Source organism: Lactuca sativa, chromosome 1 (genome assembly GCF_002870075.4).
Source record: "Lactuca sativa cultivar Salinas chromosome 1, Lsat_Salinas_v11, whole genome shotgun sequence".
NCBI classification, from domain to species: Eukaryota; Viridiplantae; Streptophyta; class Magnoliopsida; order Asterales; family Asteraceae; genus Lactuca; species Lactuca sativa.
The window spans coordinates 146,415,841-146,433,404 of NC_056623.2; the positions used below are offsets into that span (position 1 = coordinate 146,415,841).

At 34.1% G+C, this 17,564-nt stretch overlaps 2 protein-coding genes across 5 annotated transcripts; both read right to left on the reverse strand.

The window, feature by feature from the left end:
• Window positions 1-1,818: 1,818 nt before the first annotated feature.
• Window positions 1,819-12,779, reverse strand: LOC111901827 (uncharacterized). Of its 4 annotated transcripts, none has more exons than XM_052764202.1 (5): window positions 11,868-12,779; window positions 10,834-11,754; window positions 10,139-10,745; window positions 9,939-10,004; window positions 1,819-2,172 (listed from the first exon to the last, which is right to left on the reverse strand). In XM_052764202.1, exons 1-4 carry the CDS (start codon window positions 12,156-12,158, stop codon window positions 9,940-9,942), a joined length of 1,884 nt encoding a protein of 627 aa, XP_052620162.1. In that variant the 5' UTR covers window positions 12,159-12,779; the 3' UTR covers window positions 1,819-2,172; window position 9,939. The 4 variants fall into 4 exon arrangements, with proteins under 4 accessions (XP_052620162.1, XP_052620163.1, XP_052620153.1 ...); XM_052764203.1 differs by lacking the exon at window positions 1,819-2,172 and adding an exon at window positions 6,319-7,388; XM_052764193.1 differs by lacking the exon at window positions 1,819-2,172 and adding an exon at window positions 8,239-8,539.
• Window positions 12,284-16,189, reverse strand: LOC122195437 (disease resistance protein RUN1-like). The gene is made up of 3 exons (XM_042897330.2): window positions 15,833-16,189; window positions 14,129-14,765; window positions 12,284-13,412 (listed from the first exon to the last, which is right to left on the reverse strand). Exons 2-3 carry the CDS (start codon window positions 14,659-14,661, stop codon window positions 12,284-12,286), a joined length of 1,662 nt encoding a protein of 553 aa, XP_042753264.1. The 5' UTR covers window positions 14,662-14,765; window positions 15,833-16,189.
• Window positions 16,190-17,564: the final 1,375 nt, after the last annotated feature.

Here is a 17,564-nt window from a genome sequence, read left to right on the forward strand (position 1 = left end):
AACAACTGGAACATCCTATGTCCCTAAACTGGGTCACAAACTCCTCCCCAAAGCTTCTTAGATTCTCCAAGACTCTCACCGATTCGAGTATGGATCATGTTCTTTCATTAGTACGACCCAATACTACCTTCCACACCTATCCATACTTTCCTCGAAAATCCTCCTGAATCCTCCAAGTCACTTCCTTAAACTGGTACCCAAGTCTCGCTACACCTCGCTACTAACCCACTGAAACATATCCTAGGCTTTCCAAGGTTCCCGTATCCACCCAGCCCTCAACTGCTGAAAGACTCCCAATATGTCAACTAGCTACCTCATGAATATAGCCACATGCAATAGAGATCAGATAATCCTTCAAGTAAAATACTCATCTCTAGAACGGTTAGACTCAAAAGAGAGCTGCGCAATAGGGTCAATTCCATCACTCTGAGATTATCCAGTTTGTGCCACATGTGACTTAGCATATTCACTTGATAACTAGCTCACATTACTAAAAGCCCCACAAAGCAAAAAGCATGCAACATTCAGACAATGGAAATCTAACCAACATATTTCAAACAATTCAATATATTCCCTTATTAGGAATCTATACACACATGTAACTTCAAAGGCTAACACAATTAGGCATAACCTAAATAGGCTATCCTATCACTAACTCATCAATACTAGCATACATGTCTACAAGAAAATACAATAGGCATATAAGGCATCCTTCCTAGATCCTTATCCCTAGTCTAGCATGTAGTTCTCATGATCATATCATAACATATCATTTCATAACATGTATGGGTATCCTAGGGAAAACTCACTTGAGCTCGGCTGATTGCACGCATCAAACACCTTGTTCTTTTCAAAGTTCCCTTTTTCTCTTTTAAAATTCTTTTCAAAACTCTTTCTAGAAAATGATTTTCCTTTTGAAAATTTTCATACAAAGTCCTTAGTTTGAGTCCAGACATACTCAAAAGTGTGCCCGAATCCCTCAAACCAAGGCTCTGATACCAACTAGTAACATCCCAAAAATACAGACTAAAAATTTCATTTTAATTAAGTTATTGCATAAAACCAATCAGTATAAAAACTTTTGTTATAATATCTCTTGTCAAAAACCAAAGTGTTATTAATTAATATATACTATCATGAAACCGTATCAGAGTGTAATACCAAGGATCTTGTGTGTGGAAAACATAGTGTGATGCGCTGCGATCGAGCCAGCTCCTTTCCTTTGAAAACAAGGTACCTACAACCAAAACTGAAAACCGTAAGGACGAAGCTTAGTGAGCTCCCCCATTATACCACACATACAATAACACATACTATCAGACATACCGGGGTGCCCGACCTACCCCATTCCAGGCATACCAGGGTGCCCGACCTACCCCGCTGAGCATACCGGGGTGCTCAACCTACCCCTATCAGACATACTGGGGTGTCCAACCTACCCCCTCGGTCCTAACAACCAAACTTGGGGACTATTCCCCTCTTACTACTACTACTACCGCATAAAGCATACCAAACTAGCACATAAATATTTCAGGTAGCAGCACACCTAGATGAGTATCACAAAAACAATCATGTAACATACAACTCCTACTGGTGGGTCGGCATTGTAGCCATAGACCCACAGCTACTGGAAGGTAACTTACCTCGAATGCAGAAGCCTCCCGAAGAAATCCTTGTTGCTGCACTGTCCACTTCCCGAGCTATCAATACCAATCAATATACCCAATTAGCAATTGGTTCCCATACCAAAATCCTTAATCCATGCATGGGGTAAAATGACCATCCTACCCATGGCCCAGTATGATCCAGAACTAAGGCCATAACCCAAACAAAAGTACAACACTATAATGTCCATAATCCAGTCAATGGCACAATTTTCTAAATTGGGCCCAAACCTTTACGTGAGTCTTGACATAAGGCCCAATCATTCTTTCCAGTCCAATACACTTCATATTTGTCACACCCCGCTAAAGCGGAAACATGAGGCGTGGCAATATAAAGGGTTTCATAGCAAAAGTTAAAAGACAACACCAACCATAGTTTAAAAATCATTACAAATTTACAATGGGTTTGAACAAATTTTTAAAAGAAATTACAATGTAAACTAAAATACAACACATGCGAATGCTCCTAAAAGTGATGTGTCCCTAAGTGCCACTTACTCGATGATTCCTGAAAAAGCATATAAAACGAGCGTCAACTAAAAAATAGTTGGTGAGTACTCACAGGTTAATATAATATTGGTTTCATGAATCGTAATCAAAGTTTTAATAGAAGTTTCCATAAATAAGGTATATTGTTAAAATGAGTAAATATGTTTGTATAAACAAAGTTCATTGTCATCATGAGAGATAAAATATATTGCCCAAATGGGATGCAACGTTCATATTCTCATGGGAAATAAAGTTTCCATAAATAGAAATATATTGCAAATGAGTAAATAAGTTTACATAAACAAATTTCGTTGTCATCATGAGAGATAAAGTATGTTGCTCAAAAAAGATGCAATGTTCATATTCTCAAGGGAAATAAAGTTTGTTGCTAAAACGAGATACAAGGTTCGTATGTGCATAATGATTATACCATGAGTTTACAACCCAAGCCTAACGACCGAGGATGCCCTCTTCTATGTCTATCGCTAACATAGGGAAATATGGCAAAATGCACTCATGTGACTCGTGCGAGTAAGGAGTTGTCTACCTCCTAATAGCGCTATCCATAATAACCATAGGCTCAAATGAGTTAATGAGTTGTGTAAACAGATTCCAGGGACTTAAATGCGATAAGGCCTCATGAATTAACAATAACATACACATACATAGCAACATATAACAACCAAGTTTGATACAAGTCAAATTAAATACAACGAACATAAATATTTTAGGACATGTTTTTCCACCCCAAAACATAAAAACCGAAAATAGGGGGAGTCGTGAATACTCACAATATGTATTGAGGTGATGCAAATGGTGCCTTTAACTACGATCCACTTGTATCACTATCAATTCCTACACGATGTTACACACTAATGAGTCTCTAATCGAAATCTAACACTAGTATACTTACTACTACGATAGAATTATGCCAATATTGTGTCAAACTTTAATATTGATAAGTTACAAACATTTTTCTGTAGAAATTAAATTTCAAAGAATCAATTGTTATATAACAATTTAAGTGGAAATTTCTCACTATTGAAATGTTAATATTTAACATTTTAAGAGGTGTTCCAATGATTAAATAATCAAAAACGAAATCAATTAAGTTCTAAAATTTCTCAAACGTTGCATTTCAGTTTTAACTGAAGTCAAAGACCTCAAGATAAAGTTTCTTGAATTTTTGATTTGTCTACCTATTTTTCTCCATTTTAATTTCTTGAATAACCATAAAATCATGAAAAATACTATACAATTAATAAAATTTACCAAACTTCAGATTTTGGTTCTAACTACATTAAGAGACTTCCAGATAAATTTTCAGGGATTATAGATATTCATAACCATTTTTCTTTTATTTAATTCTCTATATTCATTAAAATTCATGAAAAATAGCAATGAGTTAAGAAAATTCCCTAAACTTTTTATAATACTGACATTACACATACTTAAGCTGGGAAAAACAAACAAAATGGGTTTCTAAACTGTTTAGCCCAATTTTATGAATTTTGAGCATTTATTCTAATAAAAATTGAAATAAATAGAAAATAGTTTCTAAAATTTCCCAAAATTCTTGAAACACTGTTATTAAACATTATTAAGCTGGGAAAAATATAAAAATGAATTTATAAACTATTTAACTAAATTTTATGATTTTTGTGTAATTATTCTAATAAAAATTGGGTTTAAATGTATTTAATCTTGGGAAAATAGAAGAAAAATAGCATACAAAAGAAAAAAAAAATTCTAAATTTTTATGCAGCATCCTAATACATTATAAGAGTTTCTGGTAAATTTTGATGAATTTTGGATGACTAAAAATATTTTTCCTGTCTTTAATCCATTATAAAAACAAAAATCATGGAAAAATAGATATACATTATGAAAAATTCCCAAAATATTTTCCTGAGTCTTAAATATAGGGTACAAGCTGCGAAAAATAAGAAATAATATTTATACATCCCTAAAGTGGTTTTATGATTTATTGGAGCTAAATAAAAAAAATTAAAAACCATACTAAACAGTAACAAAAATCGATGAAACTTGAGTTTGATGTTTTAATCCTTAAAATCGATTTTTGCACTAAGATTATGAACATGCAACCTTGTTTATCATACATGCTTGGTGTTAAAACAAATTCATGATGTTATAAAAACCATTTTAACAAAAAGAAAACAAGTTTGAAGAAGATGAAGAAGTAGAAAGTGTAAGAAAAATAGCAAAACTTGAAGGAAAAGTGAAGTAGAAATCGATTTTACCTTCAAGAACATCACAAGATGATGAAGATTTCGAGATTGAGGAGTGTTCTTGGGTTTGTTTTCTGGAAAATTTTGTGGTTCTTAGAGGGAGGAAGAGAGAATGGAGTGGTGTTTGGAGAAAAAATTTAGAGAGAAGGTAGAGAGAGTTTTCTAGAGAGAGAAAGAAGAGAGATGTGTGTGTGTTGGATAATGAGAATGTGACAGAGATATGGGGAGAGAGAGATCCGAATTTTTTAGTAAAATACCCCTTTCTCATTCATTTTCTTTTATAAAATTTAAGTTCTTTTATAAAATATCTCAATTTTTATATAATATGTACACTTAAATCAAGTTTTTATTCATAAAACCTTAATTTTTGATTTATAAATTAAGGGCAAATGTTAATGAGTTAAATTTTATTTTCCGTGAATGAATTTTTATAATTTTAATTATTATAAGATCATATTATGGGGTTCATAACTATTTTTATAGAATTTTTAAGGTTAAATTTCATAAATTTAGGATTTTAGGGCATTTAGGGTTTTTGAGAGTTTGTAAATCTTTGGATATCAAAATCAATAGAATATCTATGGTATTATAACTCTTTTATAGTTATAATAATGTTTGTAACTTGTTTTATCATCTAATTGGCATTTTTATGTAGTGGTTTCGAGATTCAAGCGAAATTGAGGAAATCAAGTATACTAGTCCTAGTTTTCAACTTTAACTTAAGTTTCTATGAGACTATGACCTAATTTCTACAACTAGGTCAAGTGCATGATGTGTGTGTATATGATTCATGAAATGGAGTTCGAGTAAAAGAGTGACCCGAATATGGATGACCTCTACAGTTAAGTAGTAGTAGAATTCACATTCCAATGTGAAATCCAAGCATATTATCCATTGTTTCTAATTGATTCCAAGTTTCTAATAGGTTATATCTTAACTTCTAGTTACTAAGTCTAGTATGTGCCGTGCCTATATGTGTAACTAAGTTTGTTCAAATCTAGAACCGACTCGAATTTTGATGGTTGTCACTATATTCTGATGGCCCAATAATAATCCGAACACTTAAACCTAAAATGCTAAAAAAAACACGTGTGGCCCGGCCCTAGACCATATTGGGCCTCCACAAATAAAATATCAACCAAAAACCTGATGGCCCAACATCGCCCAAAACAACAAGCCCAGAAGATGACCCAAACCGAAGCCCAAAAACCAAAATCCCATACTGCTGAGTACGCGGGGCGTACTCAGCTTGTACGCTAAGCATACTGACTTAAGGGCTTGTACGCCCAACGTACTCCTCCTGATGACCAACACTCAATCCTAGTTCTTAATCCATTAAGCCAAGACGTCCAAAACCTCAAAATAGCTTAATAGAAGTGACTTGACCCATAAAGTCGAATGCTTTAAGCCTTTGCATGGCTTAATGAATTCCAAACACCAAGGATGAATTCTAAAAGGTCAAAATCACTCCTAAAATATCTTAAAACTTCTTAATACCTTAAGACCTTAGTCCAAACTTCCAAATCTGATTTCAAGGGACTTCTTAAGTCATAAAGTTTCCAACTTTATGACTTAGCACAACTCAATGGGGCCTAAATCTAATACCTAATTTCCAAAATTCATCAAATGACTACCAAATCATGCATGGAAGGTTTATACCTCTCAAGATCTAAACTTTATGGAGTAACTTCTACTCACAAGAACACCTCAAAGGGACCAAAAACCATAACAATGTACCACTTAGCTAGATCTACATGAAAAAGTTTTCAAGGTTGAGACTTTATGCATCCAGAAGATACATCTAGGTACATAAAGCATGGATCCAAAAGCTCCAAGTCAAACAATGACTCTTCAAGAAGTTCATTCTTCCTCTTCTAGCACCAAAACACACCAAAAATCACTTTGAAGCTCTACAATCACTCAAATGTGGGCTAAGGGTCGATTGCAAGGGTTTTGAGGGATGGAGGCTGAAGGTATTAGGGTAAGGTTATGAGATAAGGAACTTAAATAGGGTCCAAGACCCTAAAATAGGGTTTGGGTCTAATTGGCGTACGCCCAGCGTTCATATGGTACGCCCAACATACTCCAAAGAACATTCACTACCATTTTGGTTAGTACGCCCAACGTACTCTAAAAGTACGATGAGCGTACTCTTTGTGTATGCCCAGCATACTCGGCTAAGCCTGAAACTACTAAACTTTTGAAGGCCATAACTTCTTCGTTATAAATCCGTTTTCGACGATCCTTATATCCATGAAAAGGTAACGAGAAGCCCTACGCTTCTATCAACTCAGATCTTCCTTAAGACCTTCCGAACAAAAGTCCATTTTCCACAAAAGCCCAAACTGACACTTTATCAAAATACCCCTATGCTGCAAAACACAAACCGAACATCCGGATCGCTCCTGATACATCACTCGCACCCAAAATGGCCTAGATCTTAGCCTTTCAAAAACCATAATCCTTATGAAGACCGGCCTTCGGGCCACAACCTCAGACTAGGAGCCAATTTAGAACAGGGCGTTACAAAATAATTGATTAGTGCCAATAAGAACCATAAATGGCTCAAAATGACCTCAAGACAACAACTAAGTTAAATGTGTATGAAAATAACCTGAGATCAGACACACAACACATAAACGTTACATCCTCGTCATCAAATTTATTTGAAGTAAAAAACCAAATTATGAACAGTAAATAAACCAAGTTATGCTTCAACCAGATAAATTAACACCTGGTACTAAATTTGGGAAAAAGTCAACTGAAACATACCAATTTCGTTGACCATGTTATGCATGTGGCATGATATGCTCTAAAGATCAAAAAAAATAGGAAACCAAAGGCATTTGGTTATAAAGAGAGCATCCAAGATTGCCATTTGTTTTTCGTTGTTCATAATTGTTTCATCAATATTGAAGTCAGCCATCCATTTCATCTTCTTCCCCTTCAAGATGATCCTCTTATGCAATGTCCTAAATGTTTAGACCTAGGGATCATGAGCAAGTTATAGTTACCACACAAGAAATGTTCCAGGTAATGATTACTAAAATCTGTTCGGAAAGTGACAAAAATACCTTTATTATCCCCAAATAAAATATGTCTAACCTTTACACTTATCTTAAAGAAATGACATGCATTATGAAGTGAAGTCAGGAAACTCAAAACTTTTGTAGAAAGCCAATGATGTTGTTATCTTGAAGGAGCTCATGGCCTTTTTCATCAAGCCCATAACACTTCTCTACTTTTCTATTAGATCAGTCCATCATAAATTACAAAGAACAACCATTCATTTACTTAGATAAGATCAAAAAAATGATTTTACCTCTTCTTTCTATTCGTCTTCTGAAACTAAAATAAGGTATTTTTAGTGGTTATGCCTATCAATGACGTTAAAAATCAAGAATTATAGTCGAACTCCCTTGGATATCTATAGTTAATCAAAGAAAACCATAGAGATTGATTCCAAAAAGAACAAACAATACAAATCAAAAAATTAGAAAAAAAAATACAATTTGAGGAATTTTAGAATTTGGAATAGAAATATAAAAACATAAAAATTAGAATAGAAACATACAAATAGTGTCCAAATTAGTGATCGCTTCATCAAATGTCGAGAAAAAAATCGGAAAAATAAGTAATTTTAGAGAAAACGAAGCCAAAAGATATGCCATTTAAAAAAAATTAAAAATAAAAAAGAATTATACCTAGGTCGTGTGTCTCTCTGTGAGGGCGTGGTGGTGGCTGTGATATTGTTAATGAAATAACCAAAACCCGAATGAAACCCCAATGAAAATTGTAGCAAAAAAATAAAAAACAAACAAATATACATATGACCATTTGCAGTCTACGTTTTTTTTAATGTTATACAAAATGAATTAGGTTTTTATGTGTAATTAAATGAAATAGTGGCTGCCAAAAAGCTAAGTTGATATTGTAGCAAACATGACATCACATCACTCCCTCAAGCCTAAGAGAATGTATGGTTAGTGTGAATACATAAATCACCAATGTAGTTACCAAAGATAACTCAAATCTATGTAATCCACCCAAACAAAATTTGAGGGAGTTATTGACTCACTATGGCTTCCACAATCAACTACTGCAGGTAGTAACCACATGTCCAGTGACCAGTGTCCCCTACGAAATTATGAAAATTGGTGAGAAGATATATTAGGAAAGCAAAGGGAACTCAGATTGATACCATATTGTTAATACATCCAACCCCAATTTATATTTGATTTTTTACTATGGTTAAGACTTAAAAGAAACAAAACAGGACAAATGCACATGTAGATCAAAATAAACCCAACAATACATTAATGACACAATGAACATAACTAGATTGATGTTCTCAGCTGCAACAATACATTAATGCCCTTATTACCAATTTCCAAAGAAGTTTATGTCGTGGGTAATATTTTGGATATATTAAAAGGATTCCTCATGTGCACTTATTTATTTTTCTTTAAGCGGTGTTAAATATTATACCAACATAAAGGATAACATATAACTTTCCAGTTAATTTTTTCTAGCCCTGAAATCCCCTTTTTTCCTTAAATCTTCGTAAGTTCTGGTAAAAATTTAAAGCATGTTACAAATGAAACGAAAAATTTTCAGAAGTCAAGTATGATACACCATACAAGAGGTAAATGACATGTTTTTAAAGACACATTAGTTATGGTTAAAAAAGAGTGAAATACATGGGGACAGTAATTTTGAACAAGCATTTGATGGGTGCCATTCCTGCATGGTTATGGATGAAAATTTATTAGTGAGGTAGATGTGTAACATGTTTTTTCCTTTAGAAAAACATCAAGTACATATGAGTAAAGCTAGAGCGTAAGATCAGTTTATTAGCACGAATATGTGTGTAATATGATCAACTCTTTGATGAACATATTGACACTATCTTCTTTATTAATGTGAGAGGTGAAATCTCTCTCAAAGAAAACTCTATCACAAAATATATGAATAAATCCCTACTCCCACATCTCTCCGCTATATACACAACTCCTTAACAGCATAACTAACCTCTGAATCCTGATCAACATTCTAACTAACTCTTTGTTGACTAAGTTTGACGCTAACTTTAACTTCTTTTTAACTATGACTTTCTAATTGACCTTTTCCCTCTTCTAGAGACTCGTCGCTTTGTTGGGCAATACATTGTGTTTTCAGGAGATAAATATGTATAAATAAAGTAGATCCAACTTAGTTTTGGTTAAAGTTTCAACATGGAAGTTTGGAAGATCCAATTCTTTGGGACAACAAAACACCAAAACAAAAGCATGTACATTGCCATTAGGAAACATATAAATGAACTGGAAAGAAGGCTAATTAGAATTGCAAAGTTGTAGATATGATCAAAGTTCGGGTGAGCCAAAAGTGTAAGTTGATTGAATGACAAAACTTAACGATTATTGCCTGCTGGAAATTTATTTATTTATGTGAAAACATATTTGAAATATGTTTGTGACCATTGATTTCTGTAGTTTTCTACTATGTGATGAGAAAAGGGGTTTTGGGATAAAAGTACCTTAAGGGCCATCCTCCATTACTGCAGACTTCCTTTGAGACAAAGCTTTGAAGTAGACTTGCTTATCTAATGAAAAGAAGAAGATTAAAGATTTGACAACGATTGCAAAAAATCATAACATTAGTTATTTATCACTACAACACTATCATTTAATTATTATCAGCTTTAGATAAAACATAATACATAAGAATGAGTTCTACCTTTAATTAAGCGGGCTCCCTCTTCACTAAGATTGCCAGAATTTAGTAGATACGTATCAATGTAAGGCCGCAGAATTCGACTTTTCTTTAGGATGTATTCTCCTGTTGTTGACTGAAATCCAGTGAAATCTCCACCAATGATGTGATTCCATGACTTGTAATAACCCAACACATCTTCTTCTACCTTGTTCTCTCCATCATCATACACAAAACTCACCTCACACTCCTTTGTAACTGCATCACCATCTGGAACCTTCCTTTGGGTAATAGTAATAGTAACGTGGTCACCACATTCCATTTCATTCGACCCAAACATCCAATGGCTTAACAACGTCAAACACTTTCCACCGAGATAGACTACGTCAAGGTAATGTTGGTATATCCAGGTGAGGTTTTTTGTTATATTACTAATTTTGATCAAGGGCAGATAAAAGGACTCAGAGAGATATAGAGGCGTCTGCACAAAGCAGAAATTCAATCCAGTGAGTTTGTTAGGGGATGATGGTATGGTAAATGATATTGATGGCCCTGTGCTTCTATCCGTAATCCAGCTCGGCATCTCTTGGCCTCCATAAATTGTGCTGAATATTCCAAATTCATAATACATCTGCCAAATACAACCACCGTAATTAATCACCATAAGTTATATATACATGTATATTCACACAGTGACATATATTTAACCAGATTTATACCTGCATTTCACATTCCTCTCTTCCTCTGTAGCCTGTACATGTTACCACGCACCTATCATTATGAGAGTCTAGCTTAGTCCAGCCCAATCTACATAATACCTTTTCCTCGACACTTTCCATTGGTTGGGTTTTAACAATGCCTTCAATTTCAAATGAAGAAGGTGCTAACATCTTCCAGTCCATAAAGAAATCGAGTGGGGACATTTGTGGGTGAAATATAACTTTTCGTAGCGAAGGCCTTTTAGAATCAAAATATAGTTTCATAAAAGTTAGTGTGTGTGGAGGATGTTCGACTGATGTCAGCATATTACACTTTACCATACTAAGTGTCTCAAGCCTAGGAAGGCTTCTCACACAATTGGGCAAGGAAACTATAGGATTTTCATCTAAATATAATTCCTTTAACATGGACAGGCAACTGAAGTCCATCGGAAAGGATTCTGTGGACAAATTATTATCCTTAAGTGACAAGCTTACTAAAGATCTTGGTAAAGAAACTGTAAAGAACCTCAAATCACTTGGTATAACCTCGAGAATAGCGGAGGAATCCATTTTAGTGTTTACACCAGTGCTGTTAGCCTTGAACTTTTCTGTTGAATCCATATCCCTAATCTTGATTTGAGATTCACCGAGATAACAACCATTTAGAAATAGTTTTTTAACTCTTTTTAACATGCCTATGATTCTTGGTAGTTTTTCAAGCTTGTTGCAATAGCTCAGATCAACAAGGATAAGTTCAAGACATTGCTCAACTGATAGACAAACCTCAAGCAAACCAATGCAACCTTTAAGTATTAACCTCTCAAGTGAAGGGAGGTGGTCAAAGCCACTAAGACTATGAAGCTGTTCACAGAAACTCAAATTAAGAATTTTCAACGATCCAAGCAACCTTTTGTCTTTTGAGCATGATCCAATCAATTGCTGAAATTGAGATAAGTTAGACCCAATCAATTGTTAAAACTGAGATAAGTTAAAACAATAGTGAATTTATCAACCAGACATAGAAGAATAACAAATGGTGATAGATAGATTACCTTTAGCCTCTTATGAAGTCGTTGTGGATAGCTATAATGAATCCCAAATGATTCAATCTTGCTATACGACATGTCAAGAGAAACCAAATTCTCCATCGGTAATTCTGAAGGTATAGATTTCAAAGGGAACCCATGCATACACAACCATCTTAATTCCTCAGGAAAATTCTTGTAAGAGCCAGTCATTTGTACGTAGTTGAGTTGTAGCAGCATTAGCCTATACATGTTACCAAATACATTTGTTTTCAACTCGACTGATCCATGCAACTTCTCTTTCTTAAGCATTCTCATGTCAATAGTGAGACCAACAACATTTTCCGTACCCTAAGAAAAAGTGGATTCAAAAATACTTAAAAATATTACAGACATGTATATAGAAATGCAACATGCATGCTTTAAACAAGTGTACATGGCTCTTACATTTTTTGTTTCAACACTCTAAATGACTCATGACCCCATAATCGACTTCGTTCCCACGGTTTGTAAAGTGATTCTTGACGTACTACAAATCTTCCCATCTCTTGAACAAGCTGATGCATCATCAATTCATTATTTCGTCCAATCCTAAGAAGGCATCTGTCAATGAGATTCGTGATCCCGGTTTTTGTTTCAATATTGCATGCCTCTAATATTGTTATAGCAACATTTCTGTCCATTCTGACAAAAATACATGCAATATGTTTAAACAACTCCTTATCATTTTCTGATGGCAAAGAGTCAAAGCTCATTTTCAAGACATTATATATAGGGGAATCATTTTCTTTCTTCAGCCTGTCTATGTACCCCTCCCAATAATTTACATCTCGATTGTATAGAGACCTGCCCAATAATTTAAGAGCCATTGGATGCCCTTCACAATAACTCACAAGCTTTTCAGACACTTCTTCATAACCTGCCTTAGGATTGTTGCTCACGAATGCATGAAAACACAGAATTTTTTGTGATTCGGTAGTAGATAAGCCTTCAAGTTTATGCACTGTATACTTGGGTTTAATGTTCGTTTTGAATAGTGAACAACTTTGTGTCAACCATGCGTCCTTTGTTGTTATTATTATTTTGCTTCCCGGACAAAAACCTGTTCTTCCAAGTAACGCATCTAATTGGTCGAGACTACCAATATCATCAAGAACCACAAACACCTTTTTACGGGCTACTGCAGTCTCAGTCATTGAGGTGTATATTGAAACGTCATGAACTTGAATTGAACTTGGTTTTGAAATGTCATCGTAGAGTTGTTTTTGTACATCAATAATCCCATTATATCTTTCATCACATCTCCTATTGATATCTTCAATGAAGCTACTTGTGTCAAATTCATGAGAATGTAACACATAGGCAGCTTTCGCTAAAGACGTCTTACCGATCCCACCCATACCCAAAATAGTGAGTACGTTTGCAGTATGTGTGGATGCATCTTTCAACCATGAAGTGATGAATTTAATGGAATTGTCCATCCCAATAAGTTGTGGCAGTGGAAACCTTGATGATAAGCGTAATTTACGGAAGATATCCTTAAGAATTTCATCAATAAACTCCACCTCTGGCCTGAAATTTAATTTAATAAGAAGTAAGAACCACAAAATCAAATCCAAAAAACTAATATTTCTCACATGATAAATATTATGGTATTTTCACTTCTAATCATATAAGCATCTAATGTGCAAGGTCATAATGATTACATATAACACGACCAGAGCCATGAAGGTAATATATGATTCATTAAGGGTCAACCACATTTCTTTCTGCTTCTACAAAGCAATCAAACTTCAATGTTGACGTGGTTTTAATTGAATCGTAACAAAATGGCAGTGAATAATTATAAGTTAAACTATAGTACTTACAATATCATAATAAAATATAATATGACCTGAATGTAGAATGATATAAAGAATAGTTGATGCATTACAACCAATCAAAATATGGCTATAGATATAATTAAATTCTTCAAAGCATATAAAATCATGAAAATGGTGTATCAAAATGAACTTATTTACGATAAAATAAAAAAATGCATGACAAATGTTTTAAAATTAGCGGGATGCTTAAACCTACCTGCATGAACTAATTTATGAGATCACATAATTGCAAAAGTAGAATCAATTTAAAGAATATTTTTATCCGACTTTAAATGCTTAAAAATATGTCTATTTGATGATTATGAAGAAATATGTCGATATTCATAAGGAGAAGATGATATGACATTTTATGTGTTGATTAAACAACATTAAAAAATATGGAAATATGGCTAAGAATGTGATTACCTGCCTTTTACGTTCTTCCCTTTTAATCCAGCAACTTCGGTAAGGGCTTTATTCCACCTGTCCATCTTTTGAGCCCAATTACTTCTTTTACTTGCATTTGTTTCTGCCTCCATTATCTGTCTATGCTTAGCCATTGCATCTCCGAAAGTATTTTGTTGCTTCCTGACTTCGGTTGGCTCAACATGATAAAATATGGGGATAACAATATGGTTGGATGTCATACGTTGCTCAAGGATCAACACCAATTCATAAAGACACCATGTGGAAGCAGCATATGTCTTAGACAACACGACAACAGAAGCCCTAGATGCTTTAATTGCACTCTCCAATTCTGGTTTCAGATCTTCCCCTGTTTCAATCTCTTCATCATCCAAGAAGGTGGTGATATTGGCATGAATGAGGGCATTATAAAGGTGATTAATGAAACTATGACGAGTGTCAACACCTCTGAAATTTAAAAATACATCATATCCATGACCATGAGCTGATGAAGAAGATGAAGACCCTTTAGACATTTCATGGAGAACAACCATTATGAGTTACGGGTTTAGGACTCTTCACCTTTCCCACGATTTTGTGTACTTCGATTTCTCTTTTCTCCTAATGATTGGGTGTATCCGTGTAAGCTCTGAAAACTCTTCCACACATCATCAGTTAGAATTGGTCGCTCAGAAAGCAAGTATTATGTTCCGAAAAGTCTATATTATTAATACCTTATGCAACTAAAGTGTCATCAGAAAAATAACTTCAATGATAACTGCTTATAAATAAAATTAAAAAAACAAATACATATGCACCTTCAAACATTTCAATGTGAATTTAATATGCTTCACAAATAATCAACATTTATACAATTATGTATTTATATTGAATCCCATAACATTCAAATGGGAATTGTTTACTAGAAGATCCACTACTGCATCCTATGAAAGAGATTGCAAAACGTATAGGCGATTTCCAAACTTTCACTAGATATGATGTTATGAACAAACATTAAAAAATCCAAACACAAGAATAAATAAGTTTCTTGACAAAAATAATCTTTTCAAGTTTATGGTGATCTCCTGTTATACCAAATTAATGCACAACTAGAGCAAGGAGTGACATAAGTTTTTACTGACCAACATTGTAGGTTTTAACTCTACAAAGAAATCCATTGTAAAATTTTCTACTCAAAGAAAAAAACAACTAATTCAGCTTATTCACAAATAAATGGAGAACTACTTGATTAATTTATGCACTAGCAAGAACCTAATCTTACAATATGGCTTCAATAATTCAGCAAATTTTTGACAGTGGGAACATAAACATGAAATTTATATTATTACAACTGAATATTAAACTCCGATCATTATGAGTATTTAGATACCATTGAAGAGCAGATATATCATTCAAAAAGAATCATATGTACGTTTTTATAAACTGAATAATATAAAGGATTTAAGGAAGTAATACTCGAAGATTGAAAATTTCCCCAACGTGCAACAAGTTTAGTTCATCATTCTGGACTACTATACGCAAAACGTGATGGATTTGTGTTATCCTAAGTGGTTATAAACAGAGAAAAAGTCATTTACATAATAGAAATTCCAATCGCCTGATAATTTGAAAAAAAAATTATTATGATGTGATTTATAATTAGTAAGATGAAATTGTCTAACAACGTGACAAAGTAGCTTTGTGAGAGTTTCCTTTCATAGTTACCTGGAGGAAACAAGAGCCCTAAAGCAGCGAGAATAGTTGACGAACCAATGGCAGACAGAAGGAACAGCGAACGGTGGTAAGTCTTCGGATGTCGGGTCAACGGAGAAGGGAACGACGACAGAGGAGAATGATTTTTGTTTTTATTTTTTTTTCTTTTTCTACTGGAGCGCCTTCAATATGGCCCTTTTTTAGGAAATTATACATATGGCCCCTTGACTTCACTCAAATTAGCAGGTTTTGATATAACTGCCATTATGCTTCAAAGACATCCTGAAATTACATTATGTATATATGATGCCTATATGGTATGTGTGTGGTGAAATTTCTCTAATTGGGTGGTAGATTTCTTGTTAATGATCATTTTAAGGTTGAAAAAAACTAATAAAAAATGTCAGTATATTATAAGGATCAAATTTGAAATTTACTTGTATTATAATGATTTAATTACAGAAAAATTCATTATGGTATATTAAAATTACACCACTGGTCCAACTTAGGATTTAGTTACATGGGTAATCAGAGTGGTTTCACTTTGTTGTTGTTTTGGTCTCGCTTCATTAATTTTGGCTTATTACTAAAAAAAAGACATTATTACATTGATTTTATTATACAAAATTACATAAATGGTCCTTGTTTTTGAAAAGTTTTCAAGTACATGACAACTTTAGATTTTGATACATGTGGTAGATATCATGTTACTACATATTTTGTCCTTTTAACCAATAGCATTAAGTTTCACCATTATGAGTATGTATAATGACTAATTTTACCATTTTTTCTACTTTTATTGTAACGTCCTAAAAACAAGGTCCCGAAAATTTCTTTTCAATTAATTAAATAAACCATAATAAACAAATCATATAGTTCATAAACAAAAGTTGTTATATCAAATCAGAGTATCATCTCAAAACATATTCTTTTATCGGAGTATAAGCCTCCCAGGCTAAAGCTTCCTAGTGTGTGCGATACAGTCATCCCGAGCTCCTCCCTCCGCTACCGGAAGTACCTAAAACCAAAACTTAAAACTGTAAGCACGAAGCTTAGTGAGTTCCCCAATCTACCACATACCATAGATAATCACATACTGCAAACACTGGACCTAACCCGTGTGGCATCCCCAAAATCTCGGCCAGAAAAGAATTGCGGAATTTGTTCCCAAAAACAAAGTATGATAAAATAATATTTACCAAAACATTTCGTAAAGAAATATACTTTCATTATATAATCAAAACTCGGGATGTCATGTTCCGATACAGACCATAAAGCATAAACGATAACATTACAAGTCATTCAACAAATATATACATGACTTGATGATTCATCCATCTTATGCCATTGCGCCACTTCCTGTAATACAAATAAAACTGAGTGGGTTAGGCTTGGGAGCCTGGTGAACATATAGGGTTTTCAACCCACAATAAATAATTATATTTAATTCCACCAACCAACAATAACCCAATTACCCATTCCCGTTATTCTCACTTTACGTCCCTAAGACAACTAACATAATGGACCTAGTCTAAGAATATTTCATCGGGGCGACAACACATGCCTCGGGGGTTTCCCAGCAATATATGTCAAATAAGGAAACCATGAGGGGGATGGAATATAGTGAATGAACACCCAAGTTCATTAACACCTACAGGTGGCGAATCTGCTAGCGTTCCACAGCACTGTCTAGAAAAGTTTGTGGTCGTCATCTAAACTCCGCTAGATGACTGAATCAAAAACA